Raw genomic sequence first — 18,109 nt, forward strand, 5'->3', positions numbered from 1 at the left:
GCTCTCCAAGTTCACTAACTAACATTCAACAAATTATTTAAAAATACTTCTAGTGTTCGATAAAAAAAGCTTTAATCCCCCAGATGTGACCCCTTAACCATGTCACTGCCATTAGTACACGTTGTTCCTAGGAGGGACTGACCCCTTAACCATGTCACTGCCATTAGTACACGTTGTTCCTAGGAGGGACTGACCCCTTAACCATGTCACTGCCATTAGTACACGTTGTTCCTAGGAGGGACTGACCCCTTAACCATGTCACTGCCATTAGTACACGTTGTTCCTAGGAGGGACTGACCCCTTAACCATGTCACTGCCATTAGTACACGTTGTTCCTAGGAGGGACTGACCCCTTAACCATGTCACTGCCATTAGTACACTTTGCCCCTAGAAGGGACTGACCCCTTAACCATGTCACTGCCATTAGTACACGTTGTTCCTAGGAGGGACTGACCCCTTAACCATGTCACTGCCATTAGTACACTTTGGCCCTAGAAGGGACTGGTCCCTTAACCATGTCACTGCCATTAGTACACTTTGGCCCTAGAAGGGACTGGTCCCTTAACCATGTCACTGCCATTAGTACACTTTGCCCCTAGAAGGGACTGACCCCTTAACCATGTCACTGCCATGAGTACACTTTGCCCCTAGGAGGGACTGACCCCTTAACCATGTCACTGCCATTAGTACACTTTGTTCCTAGGAGGGACTGACCCCTAAATCATGTCACTGCCATTAGTACACTTTGTTCCTAGGAGGGACTGACCCCTTAACCATGTCACTGCCATTAGTACACTTTGCCCCTAGGAGGGACTGACCCCTTAACCATGTCACTGCCATTAGTACACTTTGCCCCTGGGAGGGACTGACCACTTAACCATGTCACTGCCATTAGTACACTTTGCCCCTAGGAGGGACTGACCCCTTAATCATGTCACTGCCATTAGTACACTTTGCCCTAGGAGGGACTGACCCCTTAACCCTGTCACTGCCATTAGTACACTTTGCCCCTAGGAGGGACTGACCCCTTAACCCTGTCACTGCCATTAGTACACTTTGGCCTTAGAAGGAATTTCCCCTCAAACTCTTAGATCTTTAACCCTGCATTTCCAATTTTTGATCGTTTACGGACAACGCAGTAGCATAGTAACATTGCTGATGACTTCCTTTGGTAGAATGAATAAGGCTCCAATCAGCGGGTTTGAAGATGATGTTGGCTCCAGAACGACCCACCACTTCATGTATCCGGAGAGTGCCACGAACCTTCCAGATGGGGTGCATCTGGTGCTGATCCCGTTCAAACTGCAGGATCTGAGGTGGATCACCAGCGCATTAACCACAGGAGAGATCAGGTCGTGAGTAACATCATATAGTCTGTGGGGAGGGTGAGAGCGAGAGGTAACCCATTGTCTAGTACACCTCCCAAAACACTCAAATCAGTGGGTACTTTACGAAAGGTTACAATACTTGTAGTAGGTTTGTTTGCCATGCACTTGTGTAACCCAGGCAGCGCCGAAAAGCTGTGTAATACTGCAGCCACACACTTATAGGGGATCCATGCTAACATGGGTAAGCAGCAAAGAGTGACACACTGTGAGAGCTCATTTGCATGTTACTACCCAGAATCCCTGGCTGCAGTGGAAGCCTTGTATGGTAATAGATAATGGGGAATGGCAGGTTTGCCGACCATGTGAATGTGCTCACGAAATATATAACAAACAAAGGCCCACAAAGCACCATTAATTAATATAATGTAACTTACTGTATCATCGTGCTAACTCTGATTTATTTCAGGGTCTGGGTCATACTCACCGTCACGTTATTGGGAGTTACAGGCTCTGGATAGGAGTAACACTAAGACATACTCACCGTCACGTTATTGGGAGTTACAGGCTCTGGATGGGAGTAAAACTAAGACATACTTACCGTCACGTTATTGGAAGTTATAGGACCTGGATGGGAGTAACACTAAGACATACTTACCGTCACGTTATTGGAAGTTATAGGGCCTGGATGGGAGTAACACTAAGACATACTTACCGTCACGTTATTGGGAGTTATAGGGACTGGATGGGAGTAACACTAAGACATACTTACCGTCACGTTATTGGAAGTTATAGGGCCTGGATGGGAGTAACACTAAGACATACTTACCATCACGTTATTGGAAGTTATAGGGCCTGGATGGGAGTAAAACTAAGACATACTTACCGTCACGTTATTGGAAGTTATAGGGCCTGGATGGGAGTAACACTAAGACATACTTACCGTCACGTTATTGGAAGTTATAGGGCCTGGATGGGAGTAACACTAAGACATACTTACCATCACGTTATTGGAAGTTATAGGGCCTGGATGGGAGTAACACTAAGACATACTTACCGTCACGTTATTGGACGTTATAGGGTCTGGATGGGAGTAACACTAAGACATACTTACCGTCACGTTATTGGAAGTTATAGGGCCTGGATGGGAGTAACAATAAGACATACTTACCGTCACGTTATTGGGAGTTATAGCGCCTGGATGGGAGTAACACTAAGACATACTTACCGTCACGTTATTGGAAGTTATAGGGCCTGGATGGGAGTAACACTAAGACATACTGTACTTACCGTCACGTTATTGGAAGTTATAGGGCCTGGATGGGAGTAACACTAAGACATACTTACCATCACGTTATTGGAAGTTATAGGGCCTGGATGGGAGTAACACTAAGACATACTTACCGTCACGTTATTGGACGTTATAGGGTCTGGATGGGAGTAACACTAAGACATACTTACCGTCACGTTATTGGAAGTTATAGGGCCTGGATGGGAGTAACAATAAGACATACTTACCGTCACGTTATTGGGAGTTATAGCGCCTGGATGGGAGTAACACTAAGACATACTTACCGTCACGTTATTGGAAGTTATAGGGCCTGGATGGGAGTAAAAATAAGACATACTTACCGTCACGTTATTGGAAGTTATAGGGCCTGGATGGGAGTAACACTAAGACATACTTACCGTCACGTTATTGGGAGTTATAGCGCCTGGATGGGAGTAACACTAAGATATACTTACCGTCACGTTATTGGAAGTTATAGGGCCTGGATGGGAGTAACAATAAGACATACTTACCGTCACGTTATTGGGAGTTATAGCGCCTGGATGGGAGTAACACTAAGACATACTTACCGTCACGTTATTGGAAGTTATAGGGCCTGGATGGGAGTAACACTAAGACATAATTACCGTCACGTTATTGGAAGTTATAGGGCCTGGATGGGAGTAACAATAAGACATACTTACCGTCACGTTATTGGGAGTTATAGGGCCTGGATGGGAGTAACACTTAGACATACTTACCGTCACGTTATTGGAAGTTATAGGGCCTGGATGGGAGTAACAATAAGACATACTTACCGTCACGTTATTGGGAGTTATAGCGCCTGGATGGGAGTAACACTTAGACATACTTACCGTCACGTTATTGGGAGTTATAGCGCCTGGATGGGAGTAACACTAAGACATACTTACCGTCACGTTATTGGAAGTTATAGGGCCTGGATGGGAGTAAAAATAAGACATACTTACCGTCACGTTATTGGGAGTTATAGCGCCTGGATGGGAGTAACACTTAGACATACTTACTGTCACGTTATTGGGAGTTAGAGGGTCTGGATGGGAGTAACACTAAGACATACTTACAAAAATAGACATAAACCTGGCGCATGTGATATAAATGTTAAGTGAAATTAAAGTCCAAAGTTAAAGGATATACAGACTGTAAGTACCAATCCTGAAAGGTCAGCTGATGATACTGTAGATGGTTCCAAAATCACAGTTCACAAAATGTAAAGCATACAGTCCTCTTCACGTTGTATGTTCAACCTGCAGATGTGTGACATTAAGCAGAGAAACAGGACATTGCGCAGTATATTTGATTGCCAATGTTGCACTTAATTTCTAAGCTCAATAGATTGCCTACTTACTAGAAGTAGATAGAATACATGCAGGGGAGAGAATCTGTGCTTGGAGCCTTCTGTGTCCTGGTCGCCTTCGGTAAATCACGAACCCCTCGTGGTGTCCTCTGCTACCGTGGATGTTTAGGAAGGTCTCCCTTTCAGGAACGTAGTCTCCTGGATCAGTCTTAGGGTCCCTGCGGTCTTTTATTCTCCATTGGGGATAAAAGAGGGCAAAGGATTGCGCAGGAAATAAAAACTTTTATTGGACGCCTACCTAAAACAGTTAAAATACTCACAAAAGTCGGTGAGTGTAAAATCAAAGAAGTGCCCGACCCAGCACACCCAAAAAGCTGCACTCTGTCTCTGAATGTCCGCCTCGGTGCCGCGTGTACCTCGCGAGATTCCGGCGCGGTTCGGATGACGTCACCGTCTCCTCTCAGTGACTAGCAGCTTCAGTGTGGGGGGCAGTACCTCTTAGGCTCCTCCCTACGCGTTTCGTGACGGGGAACGTCACTTCGTCAGGGGATTGTGGAGCCTCAGCAATCCCGTGTGCAATATATAGCCCCAGTTAACCCTAGCTTACAGGAGCCACTAGAAACCAATCATGTCAGAGTGATTAAACTTCCTGATAATTGCAATCAGATGGGTTAAAGTTAATCACCTCTGGGGCGACTGCCAGGTTCATCTTGGAAACATGGGATCACATATTATGCATAAACAGTGTCATTGTATAAAAACAGTATCAAATTCACATAATATATAAAAATTTAATTGGATGAGAGAATGAATAATTAATTCAAAGAAAAGATGCTAAATCGAAATCGATGTTTAACCCTTTAGGGGAGAGGGTCTTGAGAGTATAGATCCAGAAGGTCTCTTGCTGTGAGACCCTCTGTAATCTATCCCCCCCTCTGACACCCACCTTGGGGCAATCTATGCCGATACATGTAAGCCCCTCTGGAGACTGATTGTGATGCAATTTAAAATGGTTGGACACACTATGTGTCTCCAAACCATTTTTAATATTGTACACATGTTCGGCGAATCTTCTTTTCATGGTCTCCCCGTCCTGCCTACATATTGTAATTTGCAGGGACATTCTAAAAGGTAAACACAGAAATTAGATTTGCAGTTAATAAACGTGCGAATTTCAAAACTCTTTCGGTGACATTGGATTTGAATTCTTTACATTTAGATCCATAACTACAACCAATACACTTCTTACAGGGGAAATAGCCTTTAAGTTCTGTTAACCACATGGTTTGTCCCAAACCCTGATGCTTCTTGGGGCAACTAGGGGCCAATTGGGATTTTAAATTTTGAGCTTTTCTATACACAATTTGTGGTTTGTCAGGTAATATTGATTGTAAAATAGGGTCTCTTTGTAGGATCCCCCAGTGTTTATTAAACACTTTGGATATTTCCCTAGACATACCATTGAACTGTGTAGTGAAAGGGAGAAATGCTTTACCTGTATGTGCATCTACTTTATTGACAGGATGGATCAAGGAAGCTCTTTCTATTTTGTTAGCTTGATCAATAGCATTTTTAACAGCCTTCCCATTATATTTCCTGTCTTTAAACTTGTTACCCAGATCCTCAATTTGTTCTTTGTGCACTTCCACTTGTGAGCAGTTCCTTTTTACTCTAAGTGCTTGTCCTTTTGGAATATTTTTTATCCATTGAGGATGATGGTGGCTGGATGCTAAGACATACTGTAGGAGTTGGCATTCACCTCTTTATAATAAGTTTTTGTGTGTATCTCATTGTTGTCAGTATAAAGAGTAAGATCTAGGAAGTTTATAGAGTGTGGACTGGAGTTGAACGTGAATTGGATGTTACACTCATTTGTATTGAGGTGTTCTTTGAAGGCCTCTAGTTCCTCTTTGGTGCCCTTCCAGACGCATAGCACATCATCGATGTAGCGTTAACTGTGATTTTGAAACCATCTATCATCAGCTGACCTTTCAGGATTGGGACTTACAGTCTGTATATCCTTTTACTTTGGACTTTAATATCACTTCACATTTATATCACATGCGCCAGGTTTATGTCTATTTTTGTATTTGTATTCATGTGTAGAGGTTTATTTTGGGATATTCCTCAATAGATTACCAGGCTGCTTTTTTTTTTTTTTTTTTTTTTGTGCACTGCACTGTTTAATTCATTTGTGCACTGCACAGTCACATTTAGGTATAGCGCTTGTCACAGTATATTTTGTATTTTTATTTTACTAAGACATACTTACTGTCACGTTATTGGGAGTTAGAGGATCTGGATGGGAGTAACACTAAGACATACTTACTGTCACGTTATTGGGAGTTATTGGGCCTGGATGGGAATAACTCTAAGACATACTTATTGTCACGTTATTGGGAGTTAGAGGGTCTGGATGGGAGTAACACTTAGACATACTTATTGTCACGTTATTGGGAGTTATAGGGCCTGGATGGGAGTAACACTTAGACATACTTACTGTCATGTTATTGGGAGTTATAGGGCCTGGATGGGAGTAACACTAAGACATACTTACTGTCACGTTATTGGGAGTTATAGGGCCTGGATGGGAGTAACACTAAGACATACTTATTGTCACGTTATTGGGAGTTATAGGGTCTGGATGGGAGTAACACTTAGACATACTTACTGTCACGTTATTGGGAGTTATAGGGCCTGGATGGGAGTAACACTAAGACATACTTTATGTCATGTTATTGGAAGTTAGAGGGTCTGGATGGGAGTAACACTAAGACATACTTACTGTCACGTTATTGGGAGTTGTAGGCTCTGGATGGGAGTAACACTAAAACATACTTACTGTCACGTTATTGGGAGTTGTAGGCTCTGGATGGGAATAACACTAAGGCTGCGCTTACAGTGCCGGCGACGGCGACCAAAAACAAATGTATTGCCGCTGTCACGTGCGCTTATAGTAAGCACAACGCAACGGGAGCGACGCAAAATTTGGAAGCCGGTCAAATATGAATTTTTAGTGGCTGTTGCCAAATGTGACAGCCTCTGAACCAATCAATGACCTGGTCGCCCGTGATGTCGCCGCAAAGCGAACTACAAATTTTGCTAGCGGCGATAGCGACGGATGACGTCGCCGTTGCTGTCGCGCACACTATAAGCGCGGCCTAAGACATACTTACTATAACGTTATTGGAAGTTATAGGGCCTGGATGGGAGTAACACTAAGACATACTTACCGTCACGTTATTGGGAGTTACAGGGTCTGGATGGGAGTAAAACTAAGACATACTTACCGTCACGTTATGGGAAGTTATAGGACCTGGATGGGAGTAAAACTAAGACATACTTACCGTCACGTTATTGGGAGTTATAGGGTCTGGATGGGAGTAACACTAAGACATACTCACCGTCACGTTATTGGGAGTTATAGGGTCTGGATGGGAGTAACATTAAGACATACATATTGTCACGTTATTGGGAGTTATAGGGTCTGGATGGGAGTAACATTAAGACATACATATTGTCACGTTATTGGGAGTTATACAGTAGGGTCTGGATGGGAGTAACATTAAGACATACATATTGTCACGTTATTGGGAGTTATAGGGTCTGGATGGGAGTAACATTAAGACATACTTATTGTCACGTTATTGGGAGTTATAGGGTCTGGATGGGAATAACATTAAGACATACTTATTGTCACGTTATTGGGAGTTATAGGGTCTGGATGGGAATAACATTAAGACATACATATTGTCACGTTATTGGGAGTTATAGAGTCTGGATGGGAATAACATTAAGACATGCTTATTGTCACGTTATTGGGAGTTATAGGATCTGGATGGGAATAACATTAAGACATTCTTATTGTCACGTTATTGGGAGTTATAGGGTCTGGATGGGAGTAACACTAAGACATACTTACTGTCATGTTATTGGAAGTTATAGGGTCTGGATGGGAGTAAAACTAAGACATACTTACCGTCACGTTATGGGAAGTTATAGGGCCTGGATGGGAGTAAAACTAAGAAATACTTACCGTCACGTTATTGGGAGTTATAGGGTCTGGATGGGAGTAACACTAAGACATACTTACCGTCACGTTATTGGGAGTTATAGGGTCTGGATGGGAGTAACATTAAGACATACATATTGTCACGTTATTGGGAGTTATAGGGTCTGGATGGGAGTAACATTAAGACATACATATTGTCACGTTATTGGGAGTTATAGGGTCTGGATGGGAGTAACATTAAGACATACTTATTGTCACGTTATTGGGAGTTATAGGGTCTGGATGGGAATAACATTAAGACATACTTATTGTCACGTTATTGGGAGTTATAGGGTCTGGATGGGAATAACATTAAGACATACTTATTGTCACGTTATTGGGAGTTATAGGGTCTGGATGGGAATAACATTAAGACATGCTTATTGTCACGTTATTGGGAGTTATAGGGTCTGAATGGGAATAACATTAAGACATACTTATTGTCACGTTATTGGGAGTTATAGGGTCTGGATGGGAATAACATTAAGACATTCTTATTGTCACGTTATTGGGAGTTATAGGGTCTGGATGGGAATAACATTAAGACATTCTTATTGTCACGTTATTGGGAGTTATAGGGTCTGGATGGGAATAACATTAAGACATTCTTATTGTCACGTTATTGGGAGTTATAGGGTCTGGATGGGAATAACATTAAGACATTCTTATTGTCACGTTATTGGGAGTTATAGGGCCTGGATGGGAATAACATTAAGACATTCTTATTGTCACGTTATTGGGAGTTATAGGGTCTGGATGGGAATAACATTAAGACATACATATTGTCACGTTATTGGAACTTATAGTAATATATATAAAAAGGTCCAGGGAAAAATTCATGAGAGAATTAGGGATCACATCATTTGAAATACTACAAAGAGGGCGTCAAGGCTTTTTTTCAGCTGGAAAATCCCCATTGACGGTAATGCAAGGCTTATGCACTCTTGTGTCTTTTTTTTTTAGCACGTACATGAAAGTGAAGAATTTGATCAAAGCGGATAAAGACAAGGGGGCCTATGCAGAGAGCAGTGATTTAAAAAATAGGCGAGGGTAATAAAAAGTAGCTTTATTGGAGAGTTTTATTCTCCATATGCAGAAATGTGCGAAATCCGCAATTTATAGCATGAATGCGTGTGGCGAGTTTAAAATGGAGAGATGCGCGCTGCTGAAATGTGTAAAAAAAAAATCGCGCATTTTTTTTCTTTTTCCTATGGCCGGCGAGCTCCAGCTTCTTGCCAACTTTTGTTGGCGGAGCTAATTGTAGAAAATCGCGCCATTTTATTGTCGCGAACAGCCGCTACATGGCGTTCGCGCCTTTCTGAATTCGGATATTTTTAAAACTGGCGAGATGTAGGTTCTCGACAGCCGCGCGGCGAAATTTACAAATAGAAAAAAAAAAAGGCGCGTTTTTCGTAACTCGCCATTTTCTGCTGTTTTCTAAGCAAATTTTGCCAAAAAATGGCGATATTTACTATAGCGCTGCTCTCTGCATAGGCCCCAAGGTGAGGAAAAGTGACTCAATCCCAGAATTGTGAGTGTGACTGTGTTTAATATACTGTATGCAGCTTTTGATCTCCGTTATTGAAAAACGAACACTGTACTCTAAAACCCCCTGTACCCAAAAACCCTTTACCCAAAAAACATAACCCCATTCTCCCTACCCTAAACGCTAAATGAACCCTTAAATGAATTTACCTGGGCAGCTGAGTGTCCAGTGGCAGAGCGGCTGCGGCAGGCCGAACGCCGGCGGAAACGTGTTCCCGACCAAATGTCTGATTCCGCGTATGGTCACCTATGGAGCACGTCCATGTATGCATCTGTTATCAATGGATATGCATGCCCTTTACATCCCACAGCCGGTTTGTGATGTAACCATGCAGCCATCTTTAAAAAGTCCGTAATGTCTTCCCCCCCCCCCTTCCCTGTTCTAGGTTTTAATATTGAATCCTTCCTTTTTTAAATACGTCCATGATAACTGGACCAATCACCACGGGAGGTACCCTTTCCCCGGCATCCTGACGTTATTCTTTGCCATACACATATGTGATGAGGTGAGTGAATTATGTGATGTCTTTAAAGGAGCAATTCACGCGTTGCGTTTTTGTACTTATTGATTTTTTTTAAACTCGGGATTGAAGCAGGGGGTCTCCGGAGATGAACCCCATTATTTTCAGCTTAGGGGACGCCCTACTTCCTGAGATACAGCCTATATAGCTCATGCCGGTAGCAGCTTCGGCTAGGCGAGCAAGATCTCCGAAGGGGGCGCCGGTATCTCGGCAACATTTAAATCCCCCGGTGACGTGGGCCAATAGGAAGCCACACCTGATGACATCACGGCTTCCTATTGGCCTGCAGGGCGCATGAGTTTTTAAAAAGCGGCCTTTACGTGAACCCAGCTAGCAAGCCGGTTTGGTTACCGACACCCCCTACGGAGGGAAGTTTTTCCGGAGTCAGGGGTCCTCCGAGCTGAAATGATTGGGGTTCGGCTCCGGAGACCCCCTGCTTCAATGCTATGCCAAGAAAGAAAAATATATATTTTTTAAAAAGCAGTGCTTGGATTGCCGCTTTAATACGAGGGCCCGGGCTCGCCGATTTTAATGCTTTGAGTGCCGGAGGGGTAGTGAGGGCCACGGCCCCTGCAGCGCAGTGCAGTGAAAGCGGTCATGTGACCACGGTGGCCATTTTTCAGGAAACGCAAGAGGAGGCGTCCAAGCAGATCAGGTTTTCAGGATATACCTGCTTCAGCACAGGTGGCTCAGTCACCTGTGCTGACACAGGGATATCCTGAAAACCTAACCTGCTGGTGGCTCTTGAGGACTGGAGTTGGCCACCCTGTGGAGTAAAGGGAAATAAGGGACAAGGAGCAAGAGCCGTGTGGGCTGAGTGGGCGCGTGACAACATATGATGTGCAGGCTGCAGCATGTAAACAAACGGTTATAAACCTGTACCATACAGCAGGGTTTCAATGAGAGGAAGTGAAACGCCCAACAGACGAGTAGTATACGGGTCAAATAACCTGCACCACTTGAATGTGACTGTCACCTACTGTAGCCCCTGTGGCAAACTGCTCCTTTTATGTAGCGCTGCCACTTGCCCAGGCCCTGACACAGTCTTCTAGGGTTTGTTTTGCATAAAACGGGGACAAACACGTGTATACACACAAAGGGCACTTAGCCCTCAACCTTCAGCGGTTTATTCTTTCATTAGTAACACTACACATTTTTAAACACCGTCACTTTAAGAACAAAATAAACTCATAAAAATAACATCCACTTATGTCCGGAGTCTAACTAACATGCATATCTCTATCTGCAGTGTTCGACAAATCACCCAAAAATCTACTCGCTCAATCAAAAAATCTACTCGCCACCTAGTCCCGCCCCTAGTCCCGCCCCCAACTCCGCCCCTAGTCCCGCCCCCATCCCCGCTTTAAAATAAAATATATAAATAAAATACATTTAATAAATTCCTAGTCAGAACATTCGTTTTTGACATAAATGTATTTATTGTATTACATTATACTACAATTAGTCCTTGTTACGTGTGTGTGTGTGTGTGTGTGTGTGTGTGTGTGTGTGTGTGTGTGTGTGTGTGTGTGTGTGTGTGTGTGTGTGTGTGTGTGTGTGTGTGTGTGTGTGTGTGTGTGTGTGTGTGTGTGTGTGTGTAAATGTCGGATCTACAAATAAAAGCCAGGTGTGAATGACTAGTTTCCTGAACCCCTTAACCAGTGTCTGGACGTCCCCGCTTCACAATATCTAAAGCAGCAATCCCGCCTGGGATCTTACCTGATCCGCTGTCCCTCAATGTCCAGGTACCCTCATTCCCGCAATGTTATACATTGGAGGGGATGTGTTCCCTACCTGTCTTCTGGGTTAGGGGGGGTTCCGATGTCTTCCGTGTGAAGCTTGAGTCAGATCTGGAAGAAAGCAGTATAGGTTATTTCGGTGTAGTATAGGGCAGTTAAGATATATAGGGTAAATAAGAGATCCAGATCCAGAGTGTGAGAGAGTGTGGCGGCACAGAGAGAGAGAGAGAGAGAGAGAGTGTGGGGGAGAGAGAGAGAGTGTGGGGGAGAGAGAGAGTGTGGGGGAGAGAGAGAGTGTGGGGGAGAGAGAGAGTGTGGGGGAGAGAGAGAGAGAGAGAAAGTGTGGGGGAGAGAGAGAGAGAGTGTGTGGGGGAGAGAGAGAGTGTGTGGGGGAGAGAGAGAGAATGTGGGGGAGAGAGAGAGAGTGTGGGGGAGAGAGAGAGTGTGGGGGGAGAGAGAGAGTGTGGGGGGAGAGAGAGAGTGTGGGGGGAGAGAGAGAGTGTGGGGGGAGAGAGAGTGGGGAAGAGAGAGAGAGTGTGGGGGAGAGAGAGAGAGTGGGGGAGAGAGAGTGGGGGAGAGAGAGGGAGTGGGGGAGAGAGTGTGGGGGCGAGAGAGAGTGTGGGGGGGAGAGAGAGTGTGGGGGAGAGGGAGAGAGTGGGAGAGAGGGAGAGAGTGGGAGAGAGGGAGAGAGTGGGAGAGAGGGAGAGAGTGGGGGAGAGGGAGAGAGTGGGGGAGAGGGAGAGAGTGGGGGAGAGGGAGAGAGTGGGGGAGAGAGAGAGAGTGGGGGAGAGAGAGAGGGGAGAGAGAGAGAGAGAGAGAGAGAGTGGGGGAGAGAGAGAGAATGGGGGAGAGAGAGAGAGTGGGGGAGAGAGAGAGTGGGGGAGAGATAGTGTGGGGGGGGAGAGAGTGGGGGAGAGAGGGAGAGAGTGGGGGGAGGGAGAGAGTGGGGGAGAGGGAGAGAGTGGGAGAGAGTGGGGGAGAGGGAGAGAGTGAGGGAGAGAGTGGGGGAGAGGGAGAGAGTGGGGGAGAGAGAGAGAGAGAGAGAGAGAGAGAGAGAGAGTGGGGGAGAGAGGGAGACTGACTGACTGGGCAGGTGACTGACTGCCTGACTAGGTAGATGACTGACTGACTGACTGACTGACTGACTGGGTAGGTGACTGACTGACTGGGTAGGTGACTGACTGACTGGGTAGGTGACTGGCTGACTGACTGACTTGGTAGGTGACTGACTGACTGACTGACTGGGTAGGTGACTGACTGACTGACTGACTTGGTAGGTGACTGACTGACTGACTGGGTAGGTGACTGACTGACTGGGTAGGTGACTTACTGACTGAATGACTGACTGGGTAGTTGACTGACTGACTGGGTAGGTGACTGACTGACTGACTGGGTAGGTGACTGACTGACTGACTGGGTAGGTGACTGACTGACTGACTGGGTAGGTGACTGACTGACTAACTGGGTAGGTGACTGACTGACTGACTGGGTAGGTGACTGACTGACTGGGTAGGTGACTGACTGACTGGGTAGGTGACTGACTGACTGACTTGGTAGTTGACTGACTGACTGGGTAGGTGACTGACTGACTGGTAGGTGACTGACTGACTGGGTAGGTGACTGACTGACTGGGTAGGTGACTGACTGACTGACTGACTGGGTAGGTGACTGACTGACTGGGTAGGTGACTGACTTGTTGGGTGGGTGGGTGACTGACTTGTTGGGTGGGTGGGTGACAGACTTGTTGGGCGGGTGGTTGGGTAGGTAGATGACTGACTGGGTGGGTGACCTTAGGTAACTGACTGGGTGGGTAGGTAGGTGACTGACTGGGTGGGTGGGTAGGTGACTGGGGGGGTGGGTGACTGACTACTTGTGGTCTCTCTCTCTCCCCTCCCCCCTACACACACACACACACACACACACCACACTCTCTCCCCCATACACACACACACACTCCCCCCTACAAACACACTCTCTCCCCCCCCCTACACACACACACACACACACACACACACACTCTCCCCCCCCTACACACACACACACTCCCCCCCCTACTCACCGTGGATCGCTGTGGTCTCCGGTCTCTGTGACAGACGAGGAAGCGGCAGGCCGGGTGTCGCCCTCGGCCTCGGCGGCTGTCACTGCGGGTCACCGGGTGGCAGTGAGGGATCCGGACACAGGGGAGAGAGGAGTGGGGGGGCTAGTGCTGCAGCTGGTCACCGGAGGCCGGGGACACGGAGTTGGAGGTGAGATCTGGAGTGAGTGGGGAGATTTGGGGTGTCGGGGGGGAGATTGGGGTGTCGGGGGGGGAGATTGGGGTGTCGGGGGGGGGAGATTGGGGTGTCGGGGGGGGGGGTCACGGAGGCCAGGAGAGATTGGGGGTCACGGAGGCCGGGAGAGATTGGGGTGAGGGAGGGTCACTGAGGCCGGGAGAGATTTGGGTGAGGGGGGGTCACGGAGGCCGGGAAAGATTGGGATGAGGGGGGGTCACGGAGGCCTGGAGAGATTGGGGTGAGGGGGGGTCACGGAGGCTGGGAGAGATTGGGGTGGCAGATGGCCCGATGGGAGGGGGGGGGGCGATAGATGGCCCGATGGGAGGGGGGGGCGACAGATGGCCCGATGGGAGGGGGGGGCGGATGGCCCGATGGGAGGGGGGGGCGGATGGCCCGATGGGAGGGGGGGGGCGGATGGCCCGATGGGAGTGGGGGGCGACAGATGGCCCTGCAGGGGCCTGAGGCAGACAGGTGTGGAAGGGGCTGGCTGCCGGAAGGGGGAGGAGTAGAAGCGCTGAGGAGGGGAAGTTGCTGAGAGGCGGGGGAGGAGGGAAGGCACTGCTCAGAGAGCCGGAGGCGGGGTAATCTCCCCCAACAACATGAACCCGCCTCCGACTTTTTTTTTTTTTTCTCCAGCGCGAGCGCGGGAAAAACAGCAGCGCGAACGCGGGAAATTTAAAAAACACACTTGTGCTGCTTGGGCCAATATTTACTCGCCCGGGGGTTAAATCCACCCGCCCCGGGCGTGTAAATGTATATAATTGTCGAACACTGTCTATCTGCAATATTGGCTGGCTAAGCCAGTTACCAACTTAAAAATAACACACAGATAGAATAACATTGAGTCCTTAACTGTGAGATGGGACAGCGTCCCATTAGATCCTCAGATGCTGCAATATGTGAAGGGGGCGTCCTCCCCGAACTGGATGCAGTACCCAAACTGCCATACCCCCAGCCTACAGGCTCTAGGTGAGAGACCCAAGCAGCTAAACTAACTGCAATATATTCCTCTTCCTCAATTAGGAGAGCAGGCGTGGGAAAAACCAGAACCACTAATCTCTGGCCTGGAGTTTCTGTCCCACAGTCTCAGCAACTGTGAAACTGTGGAATGGATCAATTCCATACAAAGTCTGCACTTTCTTCTATAAATTAGACAGAAAGCTGCTCATTATCCTGCGACTATGTCACACCCTCGAGAGACTTCCCTTGGCCAGACGTGTGGCAGTGAAAGGGTTACTCTACCCCACAAATAAATAGAAATGTTGCCGATCTCTGAAGCTGTAAATACCAGGGATTCAATAATGACAATAGAATAAGTAAATAACCCCATTGTCTCTTTGCCGCTGTAGGTTTCCGTGTTTGGCTTCGGCGCCGACTCGAAAGGAAACTGGCATCACTACTGGGAGAGAAATAGGTACCCGGGAGCATTCCGGAATACAGGGGTACACAATGCAGATTATGAATCCAGTCTCATCAAACAATTAGTCCAAGAAGGACGACTGACATATTATAAATAAACGCCGCGACATTTTATACTCCCATTAAAATACATTCTGTTCAACTTTTTTCACTTTGATAATGAAATATATTTATATATATATATATATATATATATATATATATATATATATATATATAGTTCTTGATGATCGTGTGTTTATAATCATGGGACGCCGACTTTTGGATGTACATTTTGTTTTATTAGTAGTGCGTCACGAATTGTCACCTGTAGCTGAAGGCTCCGAGCTTCAACCAATGGGTTGACAGTGTGATAATGTTCCAGTTCTGGTTTTTGTGTTCCCATGTGCTGGTGATAATCAGACATGCCAACTCTCATTAATTAGGACTCAGTGTGACTGATTTTTACCATCTGTGATCCGTTTGAAGGCATTTCAGCAATAATTGAGGAGGGGGTTGACTGCTCTAGAGCTATATCAAGGTGCTACACAGAGGTAGATAGTTAGACAAAGCTGTAAGACTGGATAAAGAATCCCCAAAGACACTATAGATACAAATACTGCCTCATTTCCCAGTATTAAACTCCACACTCACTTGAAAAAGCTCCATTAGGAGTGAAACGTACATCGGGGGCTGATTGAGAGTGACGTAAGACATCACGAGCCTAATTCTGGGAAACGAGGCAGTGTTTGTAGCTAGCGTGCACCGTATACAGGCATACCCCGGTATAAGGACACTCACTTTAAGTACACTCGCGAGTAAGGACATAATCGTGCTCAAGCGGGGAGACTATAGAGCCTGTTACAAATGCCTTATTTACATCAGTTATGCACGTTTATGATGATTGCAATACAGTACATGCAACGATAAGTGGAAAAAAGGTAGTGCCTCACTTTAAGTACATTTTCGCTTTACATACATGCTCTGGACCCATTGCATACGTTAATGCGGGGTATGCCTGTATAGATATGTTCTGATTATTAGAACTATATATGAATACCTTACTTTGAGCACTTATACATTTGAGAGCTAACTAGGCACTTGTATGTGTGTATATATATATATTAGACAATCTTGGTGTTACTGAGGCAGTATCTACAGACACTTGTGCTAAGCTATTGTACAGGGTTTCAAAGGATCTATTTATTGCCAGCCCTGTCTATAAAGGTAACAGCTCATTAGCCCAGTACACCTATGAGATACTAAGACCACCTATAAATACTACAGCACTTATGAGCTAACAGCCAGCTCTTTAAACTACTCTCTTACTTTGGACTAATATCACAGCTACTACCCTTGAATTTGTGTTCAATGTATATAAAGGTGCACTGGTGTTCTTAAGTGAATAGTTATATTACTACCTCTCATATACTATTTGGATTTAACCTATCTATATTGCTACCAGCCTCCATAAGTTCTTATATAATGAAATATATTCATGTACATCAGTATAATACCTTGCTGGACACTGCTATTTACCATTCTGGTATATACTACTCTGCCCCCCACCCTTCAGATTTTAATACACGTTATGTTCAATTTATTTGGTAGGATTTGTGTAATGAATAAGGCACAAGATATTGGGTATTTTTTATCAATCGGACACAAGGAATTAACATTGGATACAAATTGTCAAAGAATACAAGAATGTTTTTTTATGGCCTGTCAAGCCAGGCCTGTGTTGCATGGGACTGATAGAATCTAGAGATAAGGACATCTGTTTGCCAGACTAGCCCTACCGTTCAAAATATAGGAAATACGGAATTATGGGCCTGACAGCAATTCATAAGAATAACAAACAGATATTTGTAACAGTTGCCATAAGACGGATGTAAAAGGGTCAAACCCTTCATGTTTAGGAGAAGGTAAGGGTCAGATATCAATTTTTCACTCAAACTTAGGAGCAAGCACAGTCTCATTATATTCGGCAAACTCGTCTAAATCTATTTTAGTATTATAGGAATAAAATGTATGAGGTCTTTTATATATTGAGTCAAACTTAAAATCACCATGAAAGTTTTTTTTTTCTTCTTCTTTCTTTCAAGCCATAAAAATTCCAACCAAGCGGCTGGTTGATGACAGGGATGGGCTTATGTTGGTTTCAAAGGGAGAAGAAGGGTATATAGGTCTTATCAAAAGATTATGAAAATCAGAATTTAACAGAGGTGTGTTTTGAGATCAGAACACATGAATTTTCTTCAACTCCTGGGACCTCTCTGGGAAAGACCTATGACATACTGTATGGTATAGTACTGTATATGGATTTCTGTTTATGTTTTATCCTGTTATTTGAAGAAATTGTCTGCATTTGTTGTAACTGTATGTTCCTGTAATAATCTTTCTAAGCACTGTATATTTTTTATATTAAAGCTAAATTTTAATAAGTAATACTTTGGGATCTGATTGAATAGTTGCACACTATGTAGAGAGTAAATTACATTTTCGGATACAGTTTGCTATAACAGATATTTGTGTGTTAAGTGCATCGTTTTTTCTTTAGTAAACAGGGACCCTGGCAAATATATATATTTTGCATTTAACTTTGGTGGTGGCAGCGGATAGATTGCAACCGAGTAAGGGGTTAGAAAACA

General features: G+C 45.3%; 1 protein-coding gene across 1 annotated transcript; it reads left to right on the top strand.

Annotated features, from left to right (window-relative positions):
- The first annotated feature begins 1,140 nt into the window (after positions 1-1,140).
- LOC142483369 (CMP-N-acetylneuraminate-beta-galactosamide-alpha-2,3-sialyltransferase 2-like) lies at positions 1,141-16,565 on the top strand. The gene is made up of 4 exons (XM_075583454.1): positions 1,141-1,355; positions 8,946-8,994; positions 9,914-10,033; positions 15,410-16,565. The coding sequence occupies exons 1-4, from the start codon at positions 1,159-1,161 to the stop codon at positions 15,575-15,577; spliced, it is 534 nt and encodes a 177-aa protein (XP_075439569.1). The 5' UTR covers positions 1,141-1,158; the 3' UTR covers positions 15,578-16,565.
- The last annotated feature ends 1,544 nt before the right edge of the window (positions 16,566-18,109 follow it).

The sequence above is a fragment of the Ascaphus truei genome, unplaced genomic scaffold (assembly GCF_040206685.1).
Source record: "Ascaphus truei isolate aAscTru1 unplaced genomic scaffold, aAscTru1.hap1 HAP1_SCAFFOLD_324, whole genome shotgun sequence".
Lineage (NCBI taxonomy): Eukaryota > Metazoa > Chordata > Amphibia > Anura > Ascaphidae > Ascaphus > Ascaphus truei.